The sequence below is a fragment of the Loa loa genome (genome assembly GCF_000183805.2).
Source record: "Loa loa unplaced genomic scaffold supercont3.4, whole genome shotgun sequence".
NCBI lineage: Eukaryota > Metazoa > Nematoda > Chromadorea > Rhabditida > Onchocercidae > Loa > Loa loa.
Genome location: NW_018108184.1, coordinates 306,058 through 321,686, shown reverse-complemented (window position 1 = coordinate 321,686; position 15,629 = coordinate 306,058). Strand labels below are relative to the sequence as shown.

Below are 15,629 nucleotides of genomic sequence, written 5' to 3'. Positions count from 1 at the left end.
GTTAATGATAGTTCCAATGACGTAATTTATTGGAAGTTTTAAGAAGACATGAATGGTTGTATTTTTTTGTTTGTTAATTTACAAAATTTAGAAAAATAAAAAATTAAAGTAAGCAAAAATTAAACCTTGAAAGATTGATGGTCCAACAGGTGGTGCAATAATGGCTGGACAAGTTACTTTTTGAATTGCACTTCGTAAACGAGCATTTAAATCTTCAAATGCATTTACATGGAATGTTCGCTTTGTTGAACCTAAAAATGTGGAGAATATGCATAAAATTTGAAATAATTAACTTTGTTTATTGTTAAATGAAAGAAAATTTCACAATTTTACAATTTATTTTAACATTTTCAACGATATAGAATGCAAATATTAAATGATATTATTTGCATTAAGATATCTTTGGAAAAATTATTTGCTAATATTAGGTTAAATGATGAGAAATATTTGAAATAAAATACCAGAAATCACTTCCAATTCAGAATCCAATGCATGATTTGTAACACCAACTGCAAAAAGTTGTATTTGTTTCATTCTTGCATTTCGTACAGCAATCGTAACATCATCTTGTGATCGTCCATCTGTAATAACAATAAGTATTCGTGGTACTCCATTACCAATAGGTCGAGCACCACGACGTTCACTGAATCCTTCATCAGTAACATGTTGTATTGCTGCACCTGTTCTTGTTAAACCTGTCAAATATCTGAAAATGATTTAATCATTTCAATTCATTCATATCATTCATATGGTATATTGTATCGAGTAAAATCAAATCTTCTCTCATTTGTAAATATACTGATAATATGATATTATTTGAATAGATTATCATAAATATTTGAAAATTTGATATTATCTGTGATAATATCTCTTCAATATGTTGAGGAATTTTTTGAAAAATCTTTGAAAGGTATAAATTAACTTACTCGATACCATTAATAGCTTGCTTTAATTGCTCCATCGAAGAATACTGATTTAAGTCAATTTCATGTCTGATAACATCCGAGTACTGTATCACAGCTACATGGGTTTGTTGTGGAGAAACATCAAATAATTCAATAAAATCTTTCACAAAACGAAGCACCTATAAGCACAATTAATTTATAAAGCAGAAATTGTCACATATGGAAATCATTTCCATCGATAATCTTCTAGTTCTTCTACTTTCTTTGTAATTAATCTAATTAATATAGTAATTTTCTTAAGACACACAGGTAACTTTTTTACAATGATTTTACTAAATTAAAAAATCCAAGTATAACTTTTGAACCTCTTTATGAAAGACATCCGAACCAATAGAACCACTTCCATCAACTAGAAAGACAAGATCTGTTGATTGAGCTGGGCTTAAAATTATTCATATTATTTGAATTATGCAATTAATACTAATTATCATAAAATGAATTTCCAAAAAGCTAACGCCTAGATGAAATAAACTTATAACATTCAAAAATCAGAATTCAAAATCGGAATTTGAATTAAAATTAGGCACACTTATTGAAAATAGAATTATGAATTTGTGGGTCAATGCTAGACAAAAGTTTCTATTCTCTCATTAAAGGTTAGCATAGCATGCTTAACAGTTTACGGTAACATTTTGCTATCAATGTAACACGTACGTCAAAGTATTGCATACGCAAGCTATCAATTTATGGAAGTAAAAAAAAACAAGGTATGACATTCTTGTAACATTCCTCGGCGGTATAAAATAGAAAATCATGTAAACTGAATGCGTGAATTGACGTAATAACAGGACAAGTTAGCTTAAAATAATAATTTATTTTTTCCTTACCAATGAGTTTGCAGAGTACATACGCGTCCAGGTGGTAATTTAGCGTTACTAGAAACGTCAAAATATCCGGTAACGCAAATGCAAGTATAACCATCCGGTAGCGTTACGCAATCCGCATTTTCATCGCATGAGTTAGCTAATCGATTAGCGCATTGATTCCTGGCTATAATTATTTTTAATTTTAAATGAGACAACCGAAAAAAGTATATCAAACGTTTAATCATTTAATTTAGCGCATAATTTAATTTTGAAAGTAATATGCATCACAAACATTGAGCACAACGTCGTCCAGGTTTTAAGTCATAACGTGAGGAGACATCCGTATATCCAGCATTACACTGGCATAGGTATGATTCCAACGTATCGATACACGTAGCATACGGTGAACAGTCATGTTTATTCGTGCCACATTCATTAATTACTGTAAGCAATAATTGCATGAAACTGTTATTTTCCTCATTATTATCTAATTAATGATAAGTTTTAATTTGCTCTATTTTTATCTAATTTCTTCAACACTTTCCCATTAATATGAAACTTCTATTCTTTCCCGCTATACTATTTTTTACTTACTTACATTTATGTAAATTAATAAAATTTACGTCGAGTGCATTTTCTTCCAGGTAACCGTAATGGATCAGATGATGTATCCAAGAATCCTGGTGGACATTGACATTGATATCCGTCATATGTATTCGAACAGATTGCAACCAAATCACAGTCATTATATTTTTCGCAATGATTGAATGCTTCAAAAAGAAAAACAACAGGTAATTAATTAGTAGACTATAGGATATGCAAAAAAAAAGAGAAAAAAAAGAAATTGTAAAATTATTCGCAAATATCTGAAAAGTATTTCATAAAAATTAATTGAAATCATTTGTTTTAATTGTATGAGATTTCTAAAAATTGTATGATATTATATACTGGAAATATAATTAAAATACTAAAAATATTTCCAGGATTTTTAAAATTCTTCTTTTTTTTATTTTTTTGAAGTTCTAAAAGGATGTTAAAACTTACTTATGCATTGTCCATTGGAAGTTAAAATGCCACGTTGTGGACATTGGCATGAATGCATACCTTGATCACCACTTAAACATACTTGATTCATTGAACATATTGGTTTAAAAACTGGATGACATCGAAATTGCTGAAATATATTGTATCAAAAAGGATGAAATAAATGTTAAATTAATTGAGAAATTTACTTCGATAACATTAAATTTAAAAGATTTATGTTTGATTAAATGAATAAAATAAATAAAATTCCAAAAAATTTCATTGATTTTCTAATATTATCATTCAAATTATTTCTCAAAAAAAATAAATAAATAAAACATCAGAATATGATTTGTAAGAAAAAAATAATAGCAAAACCATTTGTTGTGATTTGGCTTCATTGATATATTGGGGACTTTTTGGCGCGATACATTGACGGCCTGGATAATGGGTAGTATTTGGACTTGCATCCACAAATCCTTCCTTGCATTTGCATATGTACCTGAAATAACTTTCAACTAAGTTCAAACATTGAGTGTTAAGGAAATGGACAATAACGCAATTGAACCAATTTATTAAGTAATTAAATGCTTTATCGGTATTTAGCTTCCGCAACGGATTACTAACATATGGACGTGTACTTTCTATCACTACCACTATCATTATCACCTGAAAGAAAAGAACGGTTCATCTCAAAGACTGATAAAATAATACAATTGATACAAGTTAGATAATTTTTTAAGATAACATTACTATTTACAAATATTATAACTACCGTAAAGATTGGATAGCATACCAAATCTAATTATCTAAGAATCATTAAGATCTCTAATTAGGTCATACTTAATTAATCCATTAATTAGATATCACGGGTGTTTCAAATGTTTGTTGAAAAGATCCGGAATGTTGAATATCCAGCAACATAGCTTCCCGTATTTCTAGACAATCTAATTAAGTCAAGAAAATCAATGAATTACTTAGTATCATCCGGAAAAATTACCGGAGCAAAGATCATTTTTACCACTTTTTATTTATTGCTTAATGTCTTAAGATTTGATAATATTGATTGATAATGATAACAGTCTTTTATCTTCAATTATGATAAAGATTGAGAAATAAAGATAAGTTTTAATTACTGTCTTCTTATGTTTATTTTTGAAATTCACTTCATTAATATGGTGCAATTCTTACGCAAATAACAATACTAGAAAGTAGAAGAAAACAATTCTAGCTGACCTTAGTTGACCTTTTCAATTATTCAAAATTATGCTTGCAAAATACTTGTTCATAATATGGCGCATATTGACAGATGATGACTGTGAAAGAGTATGAGACACTTAATTATTGAGAATGATAATTTAATTTGAGACATATTGTGTCATTTCGTTTCATATCTCATTAAGAAATAATGTGCACCGGATGACATCATTAAATTTTATGGCCATTAAGTTGACATGAGCATAAAATCTAGGCCTTAAAATAACTTCATTTTCTCTTTAAATTTAAATCCATTTTGTAAACAGAAAAAAAAAGAAAGAAACTGATGATGAGAATAACCCACCCAATCGGTTGATCGATACATTCAGCATCAGGTGAGCAATCATTTGTACCACTGTGACATTCATTGACATTTTCAACGCACTAAATAAAACAAATGACTTATGCAAAATCATTGAATCATAATTAAGTAATTGAACAAATAAATTAATTACGATAAATTATCAGGATAATCATTATCAAGACAACAGATTGTAATTTGAAGGGATTTAAAAAGCATCTATTAGTTACTGTTGTGATATTGAAGATAAAACAATCACAGTACGGAAATATATCATAATTAATGATAATAGTATGATAAGTTTTACCTTTCTTCCAGGTAATCGAGAGTAATGAGCACTAATATCTGTATATCCTGGATTACAAATACATGTAAAACCTTCTGCTGTATCTTGACATTTGGCATTTTCGGAACAATCAATGTTATAATTAACAGGATCAATACATTCATTCACTTCCTTTTGACATATTCGACCTGGCTTTTTTTCTACATCTTCCGATACATCAGCAAAACCGTTTAAGCATCGACACGTGTAACCTTCAATCTAGAATATTTAAGAAAGAGAATTAGTTTATAATTTATTCCTCAAGAAGTATTATATTTCAAATAGACGAAGAGAGATATGAAATTATTCCGGCAAAGCTTAGAGTAGGAAATTAGAAATCAGGAATAACTGATTATCATATTTGTAAAACTTTCAATCAATCCTGAAATTGAACGAAGTATAAACGGTCGATTATTACAAATGTGACATGTATCAAGAATTGTATTTGTGGTAGCTGTAGTAGAAAGTGTTGTTTGATTTTGAACTATAAATGATGACCTGTTTTGATTTATTTACCAAACAAACTTTCACTCATATCACGTTCCACACGTTTCACACGTATTAACCTTTTATACAATTAACAGCGTAGACAGTTCAGTACTTTCACAATAAATAAGCAAACAACAATTAAAAATGATTTTAATTATTGAAATTCAAATATTCTATCAACCGTCTACCATATTACTTTTCCAAATTTCTCATCTTTTCTGGGCTTATTTTATTTTTCATGAAATCTCCTAAATGTTTGACATGAAATTTCAAAAAATTCAATTACTGCTTTATCTAAATTCTAATGACATCTCATTTCCTGTATTTCAGTTTATACCATTAATTTTTAAAATGAAAATGATACATTTTAAGGTTTCCCTTCACGAGATTGCTCATTCTCTTAATAATCAGAAACTAAAATTCGATTATTCAGGTTAAAAATTAATCAGTTTTTCCTGATTTGAAGTTTCACATCAGATGTCACTCTTGTAGTCTTATTAGACGAAATTTACAATTCCAAGTAAATCTCGTCGCATTTTGCTCATTCATCTCATATTAAATTAAGTAATAATCGATAAGTAATGATTAGATTTCTTGCTTATCGAACATTTATTTCAATGTTTACAATTTTAGCACAAAAAAAAAAAAAATTTAACCTACTAATGTCATCGTATGAAAACTGGTTTTGATAGATAAATAACGTTTGTTTTTCAAGCGATACATACTTTTACTTATAGTTTAAAAGAAAAAAAAAAGAAAAAATCGAAAAAAACAAAAATTTGACAATTCTTGGTGACAACGAAACAACATTCATTACTTGAATGGTAAAAAAAAAATTTTTTTAATGATTTTTGACAATTTCTTTTAAATAATTTCTACTTTTTTTTTTGTAAACTGTGATCAAAAATCGGCCTAAGCAATATAATTAATATTTCTAAACATTAACCATTTGCGCAATCTTCTGATCACAATGCGCAATTTTTACTATCATCCATTTAATTTGGTCAAATTTCAAAAAATAAAAAATAAAAACTTTTTGAAATAACCTGATCGATGCATATTGCATTTTCATGGCAGTCATTAAGACGTTGCTCAGAACATTCATTTATTACAATACATCGGCCATCTACACTTCGACCAACACCTTGTGGACATTGACAGCTATAGCGACCATTACGAAACATGCATACTTCATGCTTACTTTGATTACAAGCTATTGGATCATCCACACGACACTCAGAATATTGTCCTGCAATCCTTGGCAAATTTTCATTTTCTCAATAATTTATTTAATTGTTTTAATCTTTTTCAAGAAAAAATTTTGCACTTAAAACTTCAATTTTAAATTGTATTGACTGAAATGTAAATTTTGGTTAAATTTGAATTAAATTTTAAACTGGAATTTATAAAAAACAAAACAATTTGTTTTACTCATATGTTATATTCACTTATAAATTTTGAAATAAAATTTGGTCAAATTTTTTGAAATTTTTTTTGTTTTAAATATTTTATTCATTTTATTATCATAAAATATGAAAATTACAAATATAAATAAAATGTAAAATTTTTATGCAAAATATTTTAGATGACTGGAACTGATTAGCTATTTGGATTATAAAATAGCTTAAATAGCTTTATTTTTTTCTTATTTTATAGCCTAAACAGCTAATTATTGCTGGTCATTCGAAGATCTTTTCGAATGGTTGACTTTAATAATAAGCTCATACAACATCCATCAATCATACCGTTCTGGAATGATTGTTCTGCGAGGAGAACAAAAGCACATCGAGCGATAAGTACCAACAAAGGCCATAGGTCATGAAGTTTCATTTGCAACTTTGTTCACCTAAAACTTATTCCAGGGGATAGAAATTATCGATTGATTCCTTCTTTTTTTTTTAAATTAGTATTAGTAAGATTTTAATAAACCGTGCCAAGAGTGGAAATGAAGGAATCAAAAGATACATTTGCGCCAAGCTCTTTATTAAAAGCTTAACAGGCGGAAAAATTACTTCTCTCATGGCCAGTTTATTGTAGCGTGACAGAAATGTCACATAAACAATGTAAGCTAGAATAACAGTCTATACATGATGAAAATTAATGCTGGACAAAGTAAACTGTTTAATGGAATGCTAAGGAATGATGGATCACTTAAATATATTTATTTTGTCACATGCATGAAATGCATACACGTCACGAATATGTCAACGCTTCTAGCGGTGATGTCATTCTGGTGGAACTCGGGAATATTCATGCATATTAACGGTAAAAACCGGGAATAATACTTTAAATTAAATGTGGAATTGATTTAGAGAGTTTTATTTGTAAAAGATAAAAGATAACAAAAAGTTATTCGTGAAAATATCAAAAAAAAAAAGAAAGTTTTTTCATGAATGATTCTTGGAGGACAGGTAAAAGAGCAACAAATGAGTGGAGGATTTTTCAAATTTATGAAAAAATTTTTAAATTATTTGGTGACCAATTCAAGTCCAATGACATTTTCAATTTGATATTTATTTCCAAATATTCATAAATTGTCTTTGTCCTATTGAACTTGTACTGAAAATATGCTAAATTTAATATTTAAATGAAACTATTGAAATGCAAATTTCTGAAATCTATTAAAATAATAAGGCATAAATGCGCACATTCCTTGATCATAAATGGAGAATATTTGAAAAGATTGAGAAAACAAAAATAACTTGTCAAGATTAATTGAATAAAATGAGATTGATTTAATCATTTATGAATATTAAATTAATTAATTAATAAAGTGAAATCGATTTAATCATTTAGGAATATTAAATTACTTAATTAATGAATACTGGAAAAGTTTTATCATATTCATATGCCAAAGCTGTCATAAATTTTTTCGAAACTAAGATTTTTCTATTACATTCAAATCAAGAATAAGAAAAAAAAAAAAAAAGAAAAGAATAGCATTCATCATGTATTATACGTTTTATGTAATCATTTAAAAAAAAAAAAAAAAAAAAAACTTATTTTATTTACTTAATTGCTCATTTTATTTGCTTCACTAACATAACATAAAACTAAATTATTTGTTTAAATGTTTAATTGATTTGATGAATTTTGCATACTTACAAAAATGTACTTAAAGTACTTTTATGCTAGTTTACATTAGCATTTTAATTTAATTTCTATCACTTTAACTTCTTTTTAAATAAATAATATGACGAAAAACTCTAATGGAAACGATGTGATGTTAGTTAGTTTCAAAAATAAAATAAAATTTTTTATTACTTACTTTTATTGATTGTTTAAAAAAAAAGTTGATGAATTGAACAAAATCAAAATAAGCAAACTATCATTATTGTTGTTATCTCATTCATCTGATAGGTTTTTCATAGTATTTCAGACTGGTTCCAAATGGGAGGACATCATCATTCATTTAAATAAATTTATTGAAATGATTCATTTTTAATATTCCCATTATTAAATACATACCTCAGTTTTTTTAAAAATTTTTCGTAACTGAATTTTATTTCAATGGAACTAATAATTTTCTGGCTCTTCCACTAAAGTATTAATTTCACTTTTCTTGCAAAAAAAAAAAAAAAAAAAAAAACTTAATTTACGATTTTCAAAAAAGTTTTTAGTTACAAGGAGAATTTGTAATTATTCAATTCAAGAAAAGAAAAACTACAAAAGTCTTTTGTAATTTGAGCAAATTTTTTAGTGAATGTTTAATTTTACATTCCAAATTTGTAGGATTTTGAAATTGTATTTGGATGATTTGTTAGAATTTGTGTATCGAAATGGAATTGTCTCATTAATTAATCAGAAATCTATGAATTATATGCATTCAAATTATTAAAAGACATCAAATCGTTTGAGCATTTTAAAACTTTATTTTCCTAAACCTCTATAAAGTATATGTGAGGGATTAGTAATTCAATTATTAAAGTAATTTGTGAAGTGAAAATACTCATCCGGAAATTACTCATCAAAATTTAAAAGAAATGCTGCATTCATTCGTTACCCAAAATATTCTATCGATGAATAATTTGAAAAATTCTTACAGATAGATTACAATCATTAAAAGTTGACGATTTTGATAAAGGAAAAAAAATATAAAAATCAGTTAAATTGTTGAAAAGTATGACTAATTCGATGATTAAACTTAACGTTATTCATTCAATGCACTCCAACCTCTGTCAACTTCATCTTTTCTGAATTATTTTAAATGCACTTTGAATCTTTCCTTTAAATCTTTCCCTATTAAACTTAACTCCAAATATACTCATTTAAATTTACTCAATTAAATTGTCTAAAATTTAAATTATTATCAGAAAAGTTTTAAAAAGTTCAAGTAAAATGTATTTTTGATATTTACATAACAGAAAATGAAATGAGAAAATTCTTGAATAATTTGAGAATTTTAATTGTCGGGATAAAGAGGAATGAAAGAGATGAAGATTGAAGAATTACGAATCAGACTTGAGTCTGATAACTGAAATTATCAACAAGTCGAAAAAGGAATGATAAGATGAAGAATGCATGACTGAAACATGTTGTGAACAATATTTTGAGCAAAATTTCTAGTTGAACATAAAACAACCACAATTAACAATGCTGGTATACCTGTTGTTTACCTGCCATCCATCCAACAATGCACATTGCAATGTCAATAACTGATGCAATGAATTGAGTAATGCAATCGCATCCAATTAATTAATTAATTAACTGATACTATTTATTCAGTTACCTCATTTTAATTAATCCAATATTTAATTAATCCAATACACTTTATTATCAAAATTTAATACAGGCATTCACCTGCATTCACATTACAAAGTTTGTGGGCATTTTTTTTTCTTATTGCTAATAATGTTATTAGGTTATTGCATAGATATGTGACACAGTGGGAATCTTCCTTATGTGTCACAATTAGCAATACGTAAGGTTATCAACTGTGACAATTTGTTTTCTGATAAAAAGTTTGCATAATTAAGTTTCATGCTTGTCAACGTTTCTCATTTCCTTGGAGTAAGAAAAATCAATTTTACCTGTTTGATATCAACATTAATTTTCTTCGTATGTTAATAACACGGATATCACATTGTGTCTTTAAAAAGATCTTTAAAAAAATTGTAATTTAAAAATTTCAAACCAATTTATTGGACGGAAATAATGGCAGAAAAATGCGTAAAAATATAATTAAAATATGAACCATTAATTGATAATATGCCTGAAAAGTTCCTCCACAATTCGAATAAAAAAAAATAAAATACGCCCACGCTTTCCTCTGTTCATAAAATCATTAAAAAAAAAAGTTGAGTTTACCAGAACGAGTTTGCTTATTTTCTCTAGCTTATAAATAGTTTATCTATGAATCATCAAATTTACCTTTACTGAGGGAAAGCTAAATGCTTAAGAATTAAATTTATGTATATGCCTATTTCGTATAAGATGGGAAAATTATAGTTCAATGATCAAAGGTTACAACTTAATCTTTTACCGCTTTTCTCTTCCTACACAAATATTTAGTTATGCGCGGAAAATAATAGAATTGCAAATTGTGCAGGAAGGCAATTTCAGAATCAACTAATGATGTTTGATCTTAAATTTTCTAACAAAGGACATTGTGCATCAGAATATTACAACAGTAAAATAAATGAATAGGAATTGGAGACTTCATTTAGAAGATTTAAGTAATATCAAATTTTTTTTTCGCTTCCGAAAACATATTGCAAATGTAAGGAATGAAATAGTATGAGTGAAAGAAAGAGCTTTTTTGGTGTCAATCCGGTTTGCGACAGTTTACTAAAAAGAAAAAGTTGCAGCAAAGAAGGAAAAATGAATGAGTGAACATTACTTCTATAGATTACATCGTTTCATTTTTACCTTATAAATATGTTTACATGACAAATTTTCGAATTTTTTGAAAAAATTAATTAGATATTTGAAATCTAAAATTAAAAATTTTTAATTTTATTTAAAAATAATGTAGATATTTTGTTGCGTTATTAAATAATTAATTGTTTGGCTACTGACTTTGTCATTTCAATTAAAATATTAATTAATAAATGAATATACAAACGGAACCGTTTTAATATGAATGAACAATACAAAAAGATTGCTATCTATTTGTATAACTTTTAACTCATTTGCTTTTGATAATTAAATTATAACGTGACATTGACAATTTCAATTATTTAGTTTTGGCAAAATTTGAAATGCTTTCAATCTCATTTTTTTTCAAGTAATTCATATTTCTGAAATTGAAAATGCAATATTGAACTTGAAATGCTATAATTCAGGATTAAATTCAATTAAGCCAATTAAGCAGTGACTTTCAGAAAGAAAATTTGAGTAAAAAGAAGAATAACTGAAGCTGGACAGGTAAATACAAGAAGATACATCAAACAGATTTTCATTTCTTCGTCCATCGTCCATCTCTAAATGTCCATTTCTAGCTTTCAAAATTTTTTTTTTTAAAAAAATAGAAAGTTGATTGTTTTTAAAAATTTCGAACAACAAAATTTTACAAACCAATGAGGCAACTTGACTACATAATAAGTGGAAAAGCAATTAGTGATGGAAAACAGTGACAAGAAGAGTGGAAAAGTGAGAGAAGAGTTGAATTGGAAGAAAACAGGATTTGTATTGCATGCAGTGTTGCATGTAATCTATTGCATTGCGATGTATTGCATGCAATTTGCTGCATGCAAATAACTTCAATTTTCGCTATAAATTTCGATGAAATTGTAAAGCAAAAGCAAAAAAAAAGAAAAAAAGCAAAAATATCGGAAAGTTGGATGTAATATTCTTTCCGGCGATTAGTTTTACGAATTTTGAATATTAAAGTGTTTGATGCTTTAGAAAAGGTCAAGTTAACATTGGTGATAAATTGTGTCATCATTTAGTGATAATTTGTGATCAGTTCAAAGTTCAAGTTTTTCATTTTTATGAAGGAAGGAAGGAAAGAGAAGGGAAGAAAAACATTTTTTGTTGTCTTTTTTTTTTAATTATTTCTGGTTTTTTCTTACTCAAATGGAAAAAAAAGAATTGAAATTTTGTACTTACAGCGAAAAAAATAAGTAAAATTCCCTTTAAATATTTATGGGAAAAATGATGGAAATTTTTCCAATTGTTATTTAAACATTTGCTAAGAAATTTACCCAAGAAAGCTTAATCTAAAAGAATGAAAGTTAATAAAATTAATTAAAATTAACTAAAATTAAAAATTAAAACTAAAATGAAATTAAAAAAATTAATTAAAAAAATTCAATGTATTACATTGAATTTTTCGATAAAGAATAATTTATAAAGCATGAGATATTTCATCACAAAGTTTTTCAAAACATGAAATCTGGAAATTAAAAATTTCCACATCTTAATACTGTAATCTGAGATATCATTAATTAAACTTCTCAATTAACATAATCTTATTACCAGTAAAAACTGTCGAAATAATAATTTTGGAATGTAATAAATTAAAAATGTCAGGTTTATTAGTCATTAATTTTAATTAATTTTATAAACGGCATGAGAAAAGAAAAACACATAATTTGGTGCACATTCTGTAGAGATGAGAATTCCTGAAAAATAACAGAGGACCCGGTATTTTCTGCATTGTTGTAATTCTCTTCATGTTACACAACTATTTCCAATTTACGTGTCATCAGTTAGAATTTGAACAACCAACCTCACCTGTAGGCGATTTCTTCTATCCCGTATCCAGCTGTCCCCTGCTGGTTGCTCTTTTCAAATCATCGGTAAACTTGTTTGCTCTTTCTCCTCTCCCAAGTTCACCCCAATCTCTTCCCGCTATTATTTACCACAAAAGTGTGAATTTCCCTGGAGTGAATAGAAATGAATTCCAAAAATTTCCAAAATCATGATGGATGAGTTTCCGGAATTACAAGCGTACGTCTTGAATTCCTGTTCCAACAAGCTGTTAATTGCTCCATTATGATAAAATAATAAATATGAAAAGCATGAAATGTGCTAATGACAATTTTATTATCAAATTTTTGAAATGTTGTTTTGTCGTAGAAAGACCAAATTTGATGACAAGATGTGTCACATACGATTCAACATAAGAGCAGATGTCGTGAGATGATTAAAACAAGACGCTATGATGCAATTATAGAATTACAGTGCTATACGATACGTTTGAAAAATGAAATATTAATTAAATAATCGTTCAAATTCGCATAAATATGTGATTTTCAAAAGCAAATATCGTACAATTAATTCATTAAAAAAAATAAAATATTAAAATTATGCAAAAAAAAAAGAGAAATATTCGTCGTGAAATGAAGTATTGTTAAATTATTTTCCAAAATTATCGGATTTTTTGGTACCGTTAAATTTTGAAATTTCAACAAAAATTCATTGTTAACTATCATTCTATTTAAATAAAATAAATAAACAAATTAATATGTAAATAAAACCAAACACTAAGCAAAAAGTTTTTGATTACTTTTTGCATATGAAATGAAATGAAAATTTGAAAATGTAAGAACAGTTTTAAAATTTTAAATACAAATATCACATCATAATTTTGAAATCTTAATTTTTTTTTAAATTTTAAATATCAAACATTACATTATAATCTTAGAGAAGAAAAAGAAATTTGCATTTTATCAATTTTCAAAATACAAACAAATTTATATGTTTGAATTTTCTTTTCCTTCATTTCTTAACATTTTGTATCATGTATCGTAGCTTTTCTAATTTGAATTAAATGCAAACAAGAAACGATAAGTTCGATGATGGACGATAGTTGATGCAGTAGATAGGAAGGATGGAAAACCGGAAGTTTGATCAAAATCAGGTCTAGTTCTTATGGTGACTAGTTTTGAGACAAATTTTCATTGAAACCACAATTTTGTATTCACAAATATATAGCATCATCAAAGATGACACCATCAACTGATATCTGTCATTTAGAGGAGAGATTTCCGGAATACTCGTCATTCAATAGTTACCAGTTTTTATTTCGTAAATGATTATACATCGATTTTAGTAATGCCAATTTGATCATTATATGCATATTTATTCACATTTATATTTGTATATATACAAATAAATCAATTCCAGTTATACAAATGTCACCAATCCTTAAATCACTGATTACTTGTTTAGAAAATTGACTCTCTTCAGCAACCTCTCCTAATTTGCAGGGTAGAAGAGGAAAGATTGCTGAAGAGAGTAAATTCAAGGATCTATGATAATTGAGTTTAAAATTGAGTAAATGATAATTGAGTTTAAAATTGAGTATATTTGGCAAAAAGGAAATTAGTACTTGTCAGTCTATGATAATTGAGTTTAAAATTGAGTATATTTGACAAAAAGGAAATCAGTAAAAATTTAATTTAATCAAATTATAATTTAATCAAACTTGTTATAATTTAATCAAACTTATCATTCCAATGATTACATGAATAATTTGGATTTTCGGATCATTTTTATCTCTTTCAAATTTGATCATATTTTAAATTCCTATTAAATAAAACCTAAGTAAATTATAAATTTTGTGATCAGCTAAAAAGTACAATTAAATATTTTAAAATCAATAAATATCAGTAATAATTTATCCAAAAAAAAAGAAAACTTCCTTATGCAATAATTGTAATTGTAATTCGAACACTGAAACAAATTTTGACTTATTTTACATTATAATTATTATTAAAATATGGGCTAAACATTAATTAACCGAAATTTTTAGCTGCAGTAAAAATTTTCAAATTTGTCAAAATTTTGCATTAATTAGTAAAATTACAAGAATTTTTTAGCTTATTATATTTTGAATTTTTAGCAAATCAATATAACTGGTTGATCTGATCGAAACCACAGCATTTAAAACCTTTTTAAATCACATTTCCTTTACAAATTTCAAACTTTCTCATCGTGAAATTTATTCTTTTTTGAATTTTATTTTGTTAAAGTTTTTTTTTTACTAAAAGAAAATTAATTCATAATAACTTTTTAAGAGTTAATTTAAGCGTAAAATCCATTTGCATATTAGCATATGCTTGATTTGTATTTTATATTCTTACAATTTCATTGAAAATATGCTATTTTCACTTTTAGTTTTCTTTTTAACTATTGTAAAAAAAACAAGTTTTCCTTAAATAACAACCAAAGCTAACTTCTTTTCATCCATCACTTTTCTCGCTTACTTTATCATTTCCGCTTTTAAGCAATCATAAATTTGCCAAAATTTATATTTTAACTTTTTTTGTGCTTTAATTCTTTGAAATTTTTTAAAAATTCTTGAAATTTTTAAAATTATATTTTTCAACATTATGATAATTTTAGATTCATTCAACTTAACAAAGTAAGAAACAGGAATCGATCATTCTGATTCATCTTAGTCGCAATCTCTTAAATTACACATCTCTTCATCTATTCCTTAGTTATACCAGAACTTCCTCTCTCTACCTTTCTCTCTCTCTCTCTCTCTCTCTCTCTCCTCCTCCTCCTTCTTT

At 26.7% G+C, this 15,629-nt stretch overlaps 1 protein-coding gene across 1 annotated transcript in view; it reads right to left on the bottom strand.

Annotated features, from left to right (window-relative positions):
* LOAG_16457 (hypothetical protein) overlaps positions 1–7,051 on the bottom strand; it is a gene marked incomplete at its 3' end in the record, with an annotated part of 19,088 nt that extends 12,037 nt beyond the window's left edge. Inside the window, exons 1-13 of the mRNA XM_020449109.1 lie at positions 6,912–7,051; positions 6,213–6,415; positions 4,660–4,896; positions 4,356–4,435; positions 3,173–3,296; positions 2,816–2,945; positions 2,395–2,541; positions 2,064–2,213; positions 1,793–1,955; positions 1,271–1,346; positions 927–1,084; positions 462–706; positions 126–251 (exon numbers count right to left, since the gene is read on the bottom strand). Of these exons, the coding sequence (XP_020307423.1) occupies positions 126–251; positions 462–706; positions 927–1,084; positions 1,271–1,346; positions 1,793–1,955; positions 2,064–2,213; positions 2,395–2,541; positions 2,816–2,945; positions 3,173–3,296; positions 4,356–4,435; positions 4,660–4,896; positions 6,213–6,415; positions 6,912–6,996 (1,924 nt within the window). The 5' untranslated portion in view covers positions 6,997–7,051. The remainder of the gene's footprint in view (positions 1–125; positions 252–461; positions 707–926; positions 1,085–1,270; positions 1,347–1,792; positions 1,956–2,063; positions 2,214–2,394; positions 2,542–2,815; positions 2,946–3,172; positions 3,297–4,355; positions 4,436–4,659; positions 4,897–6,212; positions 6,416–6,911) is intronic.
* Positions 7,052–15,629: the final 8,578 nt, after the last annotated feature.